This window comes from Triticum dicoccoides, chromosome 7A (assembly GCF_002162155.2).
Source record: "Triticum dicoccoides isolate Atlit2015 ecotype Zavitan chromosome 7A, WEW_v2.0, whole genome shotgun sequence".
Taxonomy (NCBI): Eukaryota; Viridiplantae; Streptophyta; class Magnoliopsida; order Poales; family Poaceae; genus Triticum; species Triticum dicoccoides.
The window spans coordinates 617,101,126-617,115,878 of record NC_041392.1 but is presented as its reverse complement, the minus strand read 5'-3'; the positions used below and the strand labels follow the sequence as shown (position 1 = coordinate 617,115,878).

General features: G+C 49.2%; 1 protein-coding gene across 1 annotated transcript; it reads left to right on the top strand.

Annotated features, from left to right (window-relative positions):
- The first annotated feature begins 9,797 nt into the window (after positions 1-9,797).
- LOC119330234 (protein PHOSPHATE STARVATION RESPONSE 3-like) lies at positions 9,798-13,141 on the top strand. The gene is made up of 8 exons (XM_037603349.1): positions 9,798-10,047; positions 10,807-11,524; positions 11,655-11,871; positions 11,966-12,042; positions 12,143-12,182; positions 12,276-12,345; positions 12,436-12,499; positions 12,641-13,141. Exons 2-8 carry the CDS (start codon positions 10,847-10,849, stop codon positions 12,857-12,859), a joined length of 1,365 nt encoding a protein of 454 aa, XP_037459246.1. The 5' UTR covers positions 9,798-10,047; positions 10,807-10,846; the 3' UTR covers positions 12,860-13,141.
- The last annotated feature ends 1,612 nt before the right edge of the window (positions 13,142-14,753 follow it).

The window sequence follows — 14,753 nt, the reverse complement described above, 5'->3', positions numbered from 1 at the left end:
AGCTAGTGATCCGGACATAGCACTCCGCGCCGAAAATAAAACCGCCGCACTGGCCCACGAGGCGTTATCCGAAGCCCTCGCGACCGAAGAATTAACTGTGCTGCGCTCCACAGTGGACAGGGACGACGCGATACTCGACAAAATACCCAAATCCACCTCTTTTAAACCAGCGGATGAAACAGTCAAATTCCAGGTCCACCCAATGGACCCTACAAAAACAGCATCCATCGGGGCACAGCTGAACCCCACAACAGACGCCGCACTACGGGAGTTCTTGCGCGAGAATTGGGACATCTTCGCCTGGCATCGTTCAGACATGCCAGGAATCCCACGCAGGCTGGCCGAGCATAGCCTAAACATTCTAAAGAGATTCAAGCCGGTCAAGCAGACTCTTCGGCGTTTCTCAGAGCCTAAGCGACAAGCCATGGGAGAAGAGCTAGCCAAGTTACTCGAGGCCGGATTCATTAGAGAAATAAAACACCCGGACTGGCTAGCAAACCTGGTGATGGTACCAAAGAAGGACAAATCCTAGCGCCTATGTGTCGATTTCAAGGACCTTAACAAGGCTTGCCCCAAGGATCCCTTCTCCCTCCCCCATAGCGATCAAATTATCGACTCTACCGCAGGACACGACTCATTGTGTTTCCTCGACGCATACTCCGGATACCATCAAATCAAGATGGCGGAGTCCGATCAAGCCGCAACGGCATTCATCACCCCATACGGCCCCTTCTGTTTTAACACCATGCCTTTCGGGCTCAAAAACGCCGGTGCAACCTATCAACGCATGATTCAGACATGCTTGGAAGCACAAATCGGCAAAACAGTGGAGGCATACGTAGATGATGTGGTCATTAAAACCAGACACGTCGAATCCTTAATAGATGACTTGAGGCTTACGTTCGACAATCTCCGAACATATGACATCAAGCTCAATCCGGAAAAATGCGTTTTCGGCGTGCCCGCCGAAAAGCTCTTAGGCTTCATCGTTTCCAATAGAGGAATCAAAGCAAATCCGGCTAAAATCCGAGCTCTGTCACAGTTGGCTACCCCAACAGACCTCAAGCAAATCCAGAAGTTAACCGGATGCGTGGCTGCCTTAACCCGCTTTATCTCTCGACTGGGAGACAAGGCATTACCTCTTTATCGCCTTCTTCGGTGCACCGAACACTTCGAGTGGACGGATGCGGCCACGGCCGGATTGGAAGAAATAAAAACCCTCTTGGCCAGCAACCCAATCTTGGCCGCGCCAAATATCGGCGAACCAATGTTGTTATATATAGCGGCAACACACCAGGTTGTAAGCGCAGTGCTCATCGTCGAATGAGAGACGGACGGGCATAAGTTCCCGCTTCAAAAGCCGGTATACTACGTATCCACTGTCCTCACTCCATGCAAATCACGGTACCCACATTATCAAAAGATAGCATACGCGGTCTTCATGGCATCCCGAAAACTACGACACTACTTTCAAGAGTGTTCACTTATGGTGGCCTCTGAAGTACCACTCAACGACATAATAAATAACCGTGATGCCACGGGCCGGATTGCTAAATGGGCTATTGATCTCCTCCCGTTCGACATAACATACAAACCATGGCGAGCCATTAAGTCGCAAGTACTGGTTGATTTCGTTGCCGAATGGACAGAAGCCGAACTCCCTAAAGAGTACGACGCGTACTCCAATTGGATCATGCACTTCGACGGCTCTAAGATGCTGGCTGGTCTGGGGGCAGGCGTCGTCCTGACATCCCCCACTGGAGATACAATCCAATATGTACTCCAAATATTATACACAGACTCCAACAATGTAGCAGAATATGAGGCCCTGTTGCATGGTCTTCGGATGGCAGTCTCCATGGGCATTCAACGCCTAGAGGTGCGTGGGGATTTGAACCTCACAATATCTCAAATAAATGGAGACTTTGATGTCAAGGACCAAAAAATGGCGGCTTACCACAATGCCGTCCTCAAAATGTCAGCTCGGTTCGAGGGGCTCGAAGTCCACCATGTGCTCCGAGAAAACAATCAAGCAGCGGATATCCTCGCCCGCATCGGCGCTAAGCGCGACCCTATCCCACCTAATATCTTCTTGGAAAGGTTGTTTAAGCCATCCGTGGTGTGGGAAGGGGAGACCGTCAACAACAGTCCGGATCCGACCACAACACCAGATCCCGAGCACACTGACGTAATTGGAGGCTCTGCCACCAAAATAACACCTTCGACCCACATGATTATGGCTGTCATCGCCCTGTGGACAAAACCCTTCTTGGCTTACCTAAATAGGCAAGAACTCCCTGAGGATCCAAACGAGGCACGTTGCATTATGCGGCGGTCTAAAGCCTACAAGGTCCACGAGGGAGAGCTTTATAAGAAAAGCGCTATCGGAGTACTTCAAAGGTGTATCTCCGAAGAGGAAGGACGACAACTTTTGGCAGAAATTCATGCTGGACTCGGCGGCCATCATGCCGCAGCTCGGGCCCTTGTAAGCAAGGCCTTCCATACAGGTTTCTACTGGCCGACAGCCTGAGCAGACGCACAGGACCTCGTCCAACATTGCGTCGGTTGCCAGCTTTTTGCAAACCAAAGCCATATGCCACCTACCGCTCTCCAAACAATCCCCATTACTTGGCCCTTTGCGGTCTGGGGGCTTGATATGGTTGAACCCCTTAAAGGAGGAAACCATAAGAAAAAGTACCTATTGGTCATGGTGAATAAATTCACCAAATGGATAGAAGCCAAACCAGTTAAAACGGCCGAGTCCGGACCAGTGATAGACTTCATATCCGAGGTTGTACACCATTATGGTGTCCCCAACAGCATCATCACCGATAATGGCTCAAACTTTACAGCTGACGAGGTAAAAACTTGGTGCGGCAACATGAGCATTAAGCTTGATTATGCCTCCATCTATCACCCCCAAACAAATGGTCAAGTCGAACAAGCAAATGGTCTTATTATGAGCGGCATTAAACCCAGATTAGTGTGATCCTTGAAGGAATCAGATACGCACTGGGTTGAGGAGCTCGACTCCATACTATGGGGGCTGCGGACCACGCCGAATCGCACTACCGGATACACACCATTTTTATGGTGTACGGCGCAGAGGCGGTACTGCCCTGCGACATCATTCATGACTCACCTCGAGTGCGCATGTACGAAGAGAAAGAAGCCGAGCTTGATCGGCAGGACAGTTTAGACGCCCTGGAGGAGGAGCGTGACATTCCAAAAGCCCGCTCCGCATTCTATCAGTAACTGGCTCGACGGTATCAAAGCAGAGAAGTACGGGCCAAAACTTATAACGTTGGCGAACTCGTTCTACGCTTACCAGAGAAGAAAAAGGACAAGCTCAAGCCCAAATGGGAAGGTCCCTTCATCATTGACAAAGTTCTAACCCGTGGAGCGTACCGTCTGCGGGATGCGTCGGACATCCGACTCGAGCCAAACCCATGGAACGCGGCCAGACTCCGAAGGTTCTACGCCTAGTGCCGGACTCTATGTTCGTCTCCTTACCTCCGCCTTTTTTATATATATCTGCTATCTGTCTCTCTTTCTTTCTTTCTTCCCTTTTTCTTCACGGCCTTAAAAGGTTAAAATATGTCTTGACTACACAATCTTGACGCGCCATGCGTGCTCATTATACCTTGGGGCTTCTTATACAGAAGCTTAATATAATTACGTTCCAGGCTCTATGCCCCCTGCACATGTGTTACTTTTCCACATGTACCTTTTCTTCGCCATTATATGCATCAATATAACTTAAGTTTTTTCCAAGCTGGGTTGCCTGGCTCTTGTGTCTATGCCCTACGTTCCCGTTAATTCGGCTAGGGCATAAGGGGAGCACCTCTGCGATTGTTACTGCCGGGTCAGCCGGATGTGTACCTTAGACTGGGTGAAGCCGAAAGCTAGCATTCTTAAGGGAATATTCGGTCGGTGAACAAAAGATCACTTTTACTTATTGCAATACATGCCCCCAGATGTTTATATCCTGTGTCTCTTTTCGCAGTACGGACATGCACATTAATGCATGCATACCCAGGGAAAGGAACCCTTAACGGAACTATTCTCCCTGGAAGATGTTTCTTACTATCCATGTAATATAACATAGCTAGTTGGGTACTTGTTTGTTCAAGCACTTATGACCCCTACGCCTGGTTTCCACGCGTACCCCGGTTTTTACATAACTGAGTGGGTATTCGCATACACTTTGGACTGTCGAGTCCGGAGGTCGAAGCGAAAAGGTCCGCCATGACAAATGATTTACAATCCAGCTAGGGACAATATATGTCACTTGAAGTACACAGTCACTTAGACCGACTAAATTCTTCTTCTATACCATCCAACAGGTTGTCTAGCCTACAATCCTGTTGGGAATACTTTGCGGCTAATTCTACCTGGTCATATACCAGACTAACGGGGATCTCTTTCCCATCAGACCCCACAGGTCCGACCTCGGCCATGTGGTTCGGGTCAGCCTTGGTATATCGCGTCTTCACCATGGCCCAGGATTCCCTTGCACCTTGTCGGCAGGCAGATACCTTCCATAATCGGAAGCGCCGCCGCGCTCCCTTGAGCATCTCTACGAGCTCCCCCATGCCTCCTGGCAAGGAGGCGGATGGCCACAAGGACTGGGCAATGCCCTACATCACCTGCCGAACTTGTTCGTGCAGTTGTGAGAGCTCTGGCAGAAGATCGCCCGCAGAACCGGGCATCTCCTCTTCGGGACGACCCGTCAGCATACCTACAGATATAACTCTATTAGCCGGTTTCTTCGTCGAACTCCACAAAAGTTCGTTCAAGCACTTACTAAAAATGCTGCGTCGAAGATCCTTATTCTCCTTTACGAAGTCAGCTAGCTAGGCCCGAACATCTTTCAGTTCAACGCCCAGCCGGGAATTGGCATCTTGGAGATCGTTTTTCTCCTGCCTAACCCATGTAAGCACCCGCTCGCCAGCCTATAGCTGTCGTTGAGCATGTTTCTCATCCCCTCGCACGACCTTTGGATTCACTCCGGGATCATCTGCAGAATCTATTGTTAGATTTGCATGCATGCCGAATACTAACTAGTACATATCATTTCATTCTTTTCGATCAGAACAAGTGTTACCAGATGGGGCCTTCTTGGACTCCTTCATTTCGGCAACTGCGGCCCGTAGCTGGGCTTTGCACTCCTCTAGCTCTTGAGATAACTGGGTATTCTTCTCCGTAAGAACCTACGCATATAATGATCCTTAAATCAGTTGTGCCAACTGTTTCAAGTCTCAGGGGCTACTGATATACATAATTATCAGATTTTCTTACCCGTATATCCTTTACATACTGGTCCGTGGCTATGGCAAGATAATTTTAAGCAGCTCGGATGTACGCGTCTCTCGAGTTGAAGGCATCGAACGCCTCTTCGGAGAAACCAGGATCGCGGAGTACGGCCCGACGACGCCTGTGATTCATGGCACTCTCCACTTCGGAATTCGCAGCGGACAGTCTATCCGCATCCTCTGTAGGAGGAACATCCGGTGTTGTCCCCACGTTAGCATCTGCCCCTAAGACCGGCTCTGGAGTCCGGCTGGTGGAGGCGTGGCCGGCAGGCTCTCCGGACACGGTCCAGCAAGCGTTTTTTCTGCCAAGAACCATGGACATTATTATATTTTAAAGATGATAACCACGGAGCAGGGTTCTTTTTCATATCTCTGCGACGACATATCAGTCCTGACCGCCTTCCTTTTAAGCCTACCCGGATTCGGTGCCCCTTGTTGGTGAGTCACCGCGGGTTCGGCATGGCGTCCCGAGGGCCTTCCCTGTAAGACACCATATGTGTGCGGTGGGTGAAGTGCAAAAAAGGGATCCTTCTCAGAAGTTGGGACTTCGGTTTTACTTACATGCGATGCAGGGAGCAGGCCAGGATAATCGGCTATGATGGCCACCAAGGCACCGTCGCAGCTTAACTGATAGAACGTCCTGTCGGTAAGCTCCACAAATATGTCCGGATCTTCCTCGAGTCCGGGGTCGAGGGCCCAGTCAGGGTCCTCTGGCTGTGGAGACGGGCTGTGGACCTCCCTCACAGCTTTTTGCAGTTCCTGCTATGAAATAGCAAGGTAAATATTTATGATGAAGAATGCGGGGAGGTCTGGAGTAAAAGTAGTAGCTCATCCAGTTTGGGGGTTGTACATGGAGAATCCATCCCGTGGCTTAATGCAGATGAACTCCTCTTCCTCTCCTTTGTACAAACCAGGCAGTATTTTCGCTAGAGCAGCGGCAGAGTCCGGACCTTTACAGCCGCAGCGGGTGGCATCATCTTCTCCATTGAAGTGCCACATGGGTTTCCCCCGATACTGAAGCGGATGTACCCCCCGCATTATATATACTGACATAACCTCGATTATTGTCAGTCCTGATTTGACCAGCGTTTTTATCCTGCCCATCAGGTAAAGGACCTCTCTGTTATCTTCCTCCTAGGGGCTCCGAGGGCGCCAGCTGCGGCGTTTCTTCAAAGGGGCATTATTAAACTCAGGGAGGCCCATCCGAATAGGGTCTGAAAGGGGGACGTCCTCCATATAAAACTACTCCGAAGGCCAGTCTTCGGATGTCTTCTTCGGAGTACCGGACGGGTATCCGGTCCCGGCGATGCGCCATATTTCGGCTCCGCCCACTTGATATATTGACCCCTCCTGTGTATGGGGTACGAGGCAGAATAGCCTCTTCCATAGCTCAAAATGAGCTTCGCAGCCCAGAAACAGCTCGCAAAGGGCGACGTAGCCGACGATGTGTAATATGAAGGCGGGAGTAAAGTTATGCAGCTGGAGGCCGTAGAACTCCAGGAGCCCCCGGAGGAACGGATGGATCAGAAATTCGAGTCCCCTCAATAAGTAAGGGACAAGGCATACCCGCTCCCCCATGGATGGGTTGGGAAAGCTCTCCGCTTGCTCCCCGCCGTTATAAGTGGCTAGTCCGACTCAGACGGGGACCATATACGCAGGAGGGAGAAACCCCTGGGTCTGTAACTCTACTAATTGGCTGTGGGGGACGGAACACTTCTCCCAATTGCTTGGCTTAGTGCTACGGGAGCGAGAGGAGGAGCTGCGATGGCCGGCCATGATGGGATGGACTTTTCCGGGCGCGCTCCGATGGATACTCGCTGTGGGAGGATGGTGTGACCTGGATCTGAGGATCCTCGACTCTTTAAATAGACGATCTACTCACATGGTTAGGATGGCAAATGTAAAAATGCCCCGACTTCTCGCATTCGCTCAACACGTGGAAGATAGCCATTGTTAAAGCATAGAAGCCGAGGAGTGGAACATTCATGGGAAGCCGGACACTACTCATTACGACAGGTACTTAGGATTTGGAGAAGAATCTGCCTTGCAATGCCGATGACAATCTGCGCGCCGGACTCATCGTCATTGAAGCCTGATTTAGGGGCTACTGAGGGAGTCCTGGATTAGGGGGTCCTCGGACAGCCGGACTATATACTTTGGCTGGACTATTGGACTATGAAGATACAGGATTAAAGACTTCGTCCCATGTCCGGGTGGGACTCTCCTTTGCGTGAAAGGCAAGTTTGGCAATTCGGATATGTAGATCTCCTCCCTTGTAACCGACTTTGTGTAACCCTAGCCCCCTCCGGTGTCTATATAAACCGGAGGGTTTAGTCCGTAGGACAAGAACAATCATAATCATAGGCTAGCTTCTAGGGTTTAGCCTATACGATCTCGTGGTAGATCAACTCTTGTAATACTCATATCATCAAGATCAATCAAGCAGGAAGTAGGGTATTACCTCCATCGAGAGGGCCCGAACCTGGGTAAACATTGTGTCCCCCGCCTCCTGTTACCATCAGCCTTAGACGCACAGTTCGGGATCCCCTACCCGAGATCCGCCGGTTTTGACACCGACAGCCTCCATCCTGCGCCGCTCGTCCTCCTCGCTCTCGCGGTAGACCGCCGCAAGGGCCGCCTGGTCCTCCTTGCGGACGACGAGCGGGGCGGCGGCAGGCTGCAGTCGACCTCGCGCACGCCGCGACGCCTCTCCTCCTCGTGCTCGAAGGCGAACCACCTCTTCCTGTTCGACGAGTCGAAGGCATAGGTGGCGTCGCGGCGCTGCTCCGGCGTCAACAGCGCCCGCCGGCGCCGCACCTCCTCCGCGTGCGCCCTAGCCGACCGCGGCGCCGCCGGCACTGGGATCCTCTCTGGATCCAGGTGCCAGTTGTGCGGCAGGGTGACGTCGGGGTACGGCAGAGGCACGTGGTGCTGCCAGTGCCACTCCTCCTGGTGCACTGGCACGTTCACGCGCTGCCTCTGCCGGCGAGCCGGTGCTGGCAGAGGCGGGAGGAACTTCGAGGGAAAAGGGACGGCGGGGGCCTTGCTACTGCCGGCGTCGGAGAAGAGCCCCATCTCGCTGTGGTGGTGGTGGCTAGGGTTTGCCGGCGACGGGGGAGCAGAGCTGGCTAGATGTGAACGGCGAGTTTGGATGAGGATGGCCCCGCCGCACGATCGACTTAAAAAAGGACGACCGCCATCGCTGACGCATGTGCCCGTGGTCATAAATTAAGCTGATCACGTGAGCAGCGAGTAGTTGGATGGTCGCTAGGTGGGGACGCGGCGAACGCCGAGAAGGCGCGCGTGATGTCCGTTCCGCGTCCGCGCCGATGCATTTGTGGCGTAAATTTTAGTCGCAAATGCGTCGGCGCGGACGCGAAGCGGACGTAATTTGGGTTTTGGTCGGCGTGTTGGGCCCCCACTTTTGTCCGTGTCGACCTAAACGAACGCAGACGGACGAAATGGGTCGCCTCGTTGGAGTTGCTCTAACTAATTAGCCCCTCTCTGTTTATTTTGAGTGGCCACTTGACCACGTTACAATTATTGATCCAACCAGACCACACTAACAGAGTCACAGTCATGGCTGAGCTCACACAAGTTGCAGTTACTAATTATAAGATCAATTAGCATTTCCGTTTTCTCATACAGACAAAATGATGGGATTTGTGACTACATGTTTAGCTTAATTTGTCCGCTTTGCTTCCCTCACCAAGCACCTCGGGATCATCCTAGGTCTACACAAACCTAGTTGCCACTTGCCACTTATTCTACTCCTTAACTGACACCGATCGGCCCCGCTTATTATCCACTCTGTTTTCCAAGATGTGTCGCACTAACCACTGAATGAAGCTAAACAAAATCGCCATCGTTTTCGAGCCAGACTTTGCACTTACACACCATCCTCTTGCTCCATCATTTTTTTTAGCCTTGGCCTGAGCATGACAGCCGGGCCCGGCCGGGCCGAGCTGCTAACCATGATTCTTCCGGAGCACTCATTGTGTTGTTTTGATTGATAATATAATCCGATTCCTGGGTGGCCAATGTCGCTTGCCCTCTCGATTGCATCAGAGGTTGCCCCAGATTCCATGCATCTCACACTTTTTCTATTGTCGCTGGTTGATTAGCCCTATGCTTATGTCAGACACACTATCAGTACTAGTTTAATTTGAAGTCATGGTCGCTTGCTCCATCCATCTTACTCTTAGCAATATGCGATGCCTTTTGCTCTTAACAATCTCCCGTTTTTTCTATTATATAATTGGTTGCACTCACCAGTTACCAATGTTTTATTAAAAAGAAAAAAAAGCGCTGACAGGGAGCGTATTTTAGCTAACATCGTCAGAAAATCATGAATAATCAAAACACATATACAAAAATAGGACAAGAAAGGCTACACATTTACTCATAGGCAATCTGGAAATTTAAACAGGCCATCTGAGAGACCGAAGCAAAGCAGCCAACCAGAATAGAGTTGGAGTAGTACAAGAAAAGGTGCAGTATAGTCACCAAACACCAATGATTTCCAGGGAGAGAGATAGATAGGACTTTTTCTTAGGCCTCTCTGACTCTCTCTCTCTCCAGAGAGAGCTCTAGCCTCTAGGGAGGAGGGAGCTGCTGTTGGGTAAGAGAAGAGAAGAGAGTGGAGGCTGAATCAGATTAGCCGTACAACCCATCTCGCAGATTCTGAATCTCCTCCTCGCTCTGCTGTCCATCTTCTTCTCTGGCTATCCAGGTGAGGCTGCCTGAGGTTACACAGATCCCTCATGCATTTTATCTCATTGGTTCCCCGGCTCCAATCTACAGTAGGAGCCATGGTTCTTTGCGTTGTTCTGGCGAGATTTAACCATTCTTCTAATGGTTTTTTAGGTTTAACTATTCTGTTGGTTAGTGCTGGAATATGTGATTTGAAAGGGGGGATAAAGCTCGCTTCCTGATTTGGTTTGCCTTTTGTTTTTCCCATTTCCGGTCGATGTGCCACTTTGTCCTCTTTCAGATTTCTGTTCCCGTTTATCCTCTCTCAGCGCTGACAGGATTTCTCACGAGCTGTGGTAAACAACAGCAATTTGTCTTTATACCATATCGAACTGCCTGCTTATTTCGATGAAAGGTGGATTTTATTTGCCCCAAATGGAGCATCAAGAAGTGTCGAACTGCCTGCTATTGTTTTTATCCCTTTTGACCTCTAATGCTCTGAATTTGGCGCCTGTGCTGTGTGTGCTGTGTGCAGTAACGGTGCTAATCACCACTACTCATTCAGATCTAATCCTGTTGCTACATCACAAATTACATCACTTGCCCAGAAGTCATGACATTGTGTGAATTAATGGTAGCTCAAGCATAAAATGCATTCTGTGGTCATAAACAACTTCTGCATGCACACAAAATTCTTCCCGAGAAGCTTCAGTATATACATTTTCTGAATTGCATTTAAACTCTGAATGAACTGTTTGTTTGGGTAAGTACTAACAGTCATCAATTCTTGTGTCTTCAGCAGTGTATTATCAGGCCACTCACTAATCAACTGAAGCAGCATGAGCTCCCATGGTGTTGTTGCCGTGAAGCCAATCGCCACGCCGGACAAAACCACGCATTCTTATGCTTGTGGATCCACACAGTCTTCAGTTCATAAGCTGCTGGACTCTAAACTGGACCACCTTGGGCTGTTGGATGATAATCTGTCATCCACCAGTCAGTCATCAGACATCAAGACCGAGCTGATCCGAACGTCGAGCCTGGGAAGAAGCAGCCTGCCATTTAACCTTCAGAGAAGAAGCCCTGAGCCTGATCCTGAAAGTCCATTGTCTCATGTCTCGCACCCCAATTTTTCAGAGCCCATGGCCTCAAACTCTTCAACGTTCTGCACAAGTTTATTCTCATCATCTTCGACAAACTCGGCGCCTTGCCGGCGAATGGGTGCTCTGCCTTTCCTGCCTCACCCTCCCAAGTATGAGCAGCAGGTTCTCCCAGGGCAGTCATCAACCTCCTCCCTGCAGCTCAGTGGTGACACAGGCAATGTTCATGACGAGGCTGAACAGGCAGATGACATAAAAGACTTCCTCAATCTTTCTGCTGGAGATGCTTCTGATGGCAGCTTCCATGGTGAAAACCAAGCGTTTGCTTTCGCCGAGGCCGAGCAGATGGAGTTCCAGTTCTTGTCTGAGCAGCTAGGGATCGCCATCACCGATAATGAGGAGAGCCCCCAATTAGATGTGAGCCCATTGCCATTTGGTGCATTTTTATTTATTGCAGTGTGAGGGTGAAAAGCTCTCCACTGAACTTCTGCAGCATCTCTGAAACTCACTCCTAGTATTCTTCTTCATCTGATATGCTGTTGTTCAGGACATATACGACACGCCGCCGCCTCAAATGTCGTCGCTTCCGGTCTCATCCTGCTCCAACCAGATCCTGCAGAATCCAGGATCTCCGGCTAAACTGCCGCTTAGCTCGTCGCGGTCATCTTCTGGATCTGCAGCAGCTAACAAGTCAAGATTGAGGTGGACACTGGAGCTCCACGAGCGTTTCGTAGAGGCAGTGAACAAGCTCGAAGGGCCTGACAGTAAGATGGCTGCTCTGCTTTCATTTCCCAAATGTATTTATAAAATTTTCTGTTTTCCACTCTAAATAGTTCACTTCAACATCTGTTATTTCAGAAGCAACTCCCAAGGGCGTTCTGAAGCTTATGAAAGTGGAAGGCCTGACCATCTACCATGTAAAGAGTCATTTGCAGGTACTACTTCAGGGTTATTTTCCCGCTTCACTGAAAATGAAAGCAAACATGTCTTCTTCTTTTCATTGTTACTTATAGTTTGCCTGTCTTTGCTGAACAGAAGTACCGACACGCAAAGTATATTCCAGAGATCAAAGAAGGTAAACAAACCACAGAAGATAAATATTGCTCACAAGTAATCGGTATCGGCGCCTTTTGCGATTCTGAATTTTGATGCATGGTGTTGTCTGCAGAAAAGAAGGCTTCCTCGGACCTTAAGAAAGTACAACCGGGTAGCAGTGGAAGCGATCCGTTCAAAAACAAGTGAGCTCTCTGAATTATTACACCGGAGTGCATGCATAGCAAACACCTTGACCTTAGAAATTTACATCTCTTCCCTTCTCCTTTTCTTAGGAACTTGGCAGAAGCTCTACGGATGCAAATGGAGGTTCAGAAGCAGCTCCATGAACAGCTAGAGGTAGTCTAAAGCTCTGAAATGCAGTTCACTGTTGTCATGCGTGTCAGAATTCCGACATGTGTCTGAACTCTGAAGTTCATCTTAGAAAGTTGTCTGGAGATTGTCGGTTTTCTGATGATCTGCGTGCTTAATCTTGGCCAGGTGCAAAGGCAGCTGCAGCTACGCATAGAAGAACACGCGAAATACTTGCAGAGGATACTGGAAGAGCAGCAGAAGGTCGGCAGTGGCAGCTCGCTCTCACTGAAAACCCCGACGGAGCCGTCCGAGTCGACGTCGAAAGACAGAACTGAACCTGAAGAGGCCACCACCTCTTCACCTCAGACGTCCAAGAACAGCGAGGCAGGGTCCCCTTGTTCATAACAGCCGTCACATTGGCCGGTTGCTTCGCCATTGCCGGCGACTTGCGGAAGCTCATCACTCCCTCGGTGGCAGAGCTGTGGTGGCCACGATGATATACACACGAACATGGTAGTTTGAACGAACTTGAGGTTTTAGCCAGTGGTCGCCAGTGGATGCATGTATATTGTATATAACTTTCACTTTGGGAATAGGAAATGGGGGAACCAATAAGCTGATCATAGCACGGTTTTGAATTTGCATCAAGCAGTGTCCAAAGCCGAATTTGCATCAAGTGTTTGGATATTTGTTGCATTTTTTTGGATTGAAAAGATGAATTGCATTTTTCATCCCCTCTTATTTTATCGCTTTCCCAAAATGCACCTGCATCGTATATTTTCAGAATTGGCGCAGTACAAAACTGCAAACCCTCGTTCTTCTCTGTTCTCCCCCAAAAATTCAGTTTCCCCCCCAATCCGAGGCGGCCATCGTCTCCCCCCAACTTCTAGGTCTAGCGGCACGGCGGCCATCGTCTCCCCCCCAACTTCTGGTCCGGCCTACCTTGGCCGGTCCACCATTTTGGATCAGTTCGTCCTCGACAGATCTGGCGACATTTCCGGTAAAGTTCGCTCCCCTGCTCTTATCGCTGCTCTCTGGAACGTGTGGGAAAGAAGGATACGCAGTCTAGGTCAGGTGTCTGTCCTGAACGAGAGAGGAGCGAGCTCTTTAGGTTCAGGGGCGTGCCCAGGATTTCCAGATTGGGTTATATCTTTGTAACAATACCATGCCTTGTTTTTGACTTATAGCTTAATAGATTTGATAAAAAAAAAACCATAGAGTACTAATCGATCAGGATTACTGAATGGAGATTGGAGAGTATAAAATTGATCATATCCTGACAACTTCCTGAAATATAATAACATTGTAGAGTACTAATTGTTCAACATATCAGGGTGTAAATATCTCAAATAATATAGAGCGGATGCGATACAGAGTGATAAGAAAGCTTAAAAATTAGATGACAACTTTACATACTTTAGTTTTTAATAAATGTGTGATTTTTCTTTCTTCTAGAAATGAGTTTAGGGTTTATAAATGAGTGATGATATCGTCATCCTTGATTCCCCCATCTTGTTTCTCAGCTTGTTATAGTTTGTTTATAAATGATAGTTGCTACCGAGAGAATCACAATTTACTGTCGCCGACTTCCTGCAGAATCATAATAGCTACCAAATACAGGGGATTCAATTCAAATTGTAATGTACCATTGCTGACTCGCTGTTTTTCAGCTTGCGGGCTGGCGCCTGCCGGTCTGAAAAGGCGAGGCGCACTGGTTGCTGGAGGCTTGGAGCGGGGCACGTTCGAGGACTGGGAGGAGCTGACGCAAGGGCTGGTCCACACGTGAGCTTTCTCAACTCATTGCTTGTTGTCGTCGGGTTTAGAGTCTGGTCCACTTTAGACCGAGGCAGGGGCTGGGGCTGGTCCACTTTAGACCGAGGGTTTTGTGGCAGGCCGCGGTCATTCTGATCTTTGCGATGGGCAGGGGCCAGGAATAGGGCGATGCAGATGGAAATTTGTTTGGGCCTTTTTCCTTCTTTTGATGGAAACGTTTTTGGCCACTAGGCCACGTCGGAGGAGGGAGGTGGGCTGCTGCAGCTTATGGGCCGAATTATTGAATACTTTTCAAGCTTAGCCCAATTTTGATAACCCATAATAATGTGCATCATCTTATTTTTTGCGCAATGACGCACAGCTAAAATAAAATGTTTAGAGTCACCAATATTATTAGTGGAATCATAAAATATATGATTTTTATGCATCAGGTGTAGGTATTGAATTTTTTAGAACAATGGGCTGCTTTCCTTAAATGTTCATTTTCCTTGCTGATATAGAAAATACTCACGTTCTATTTGTCTAG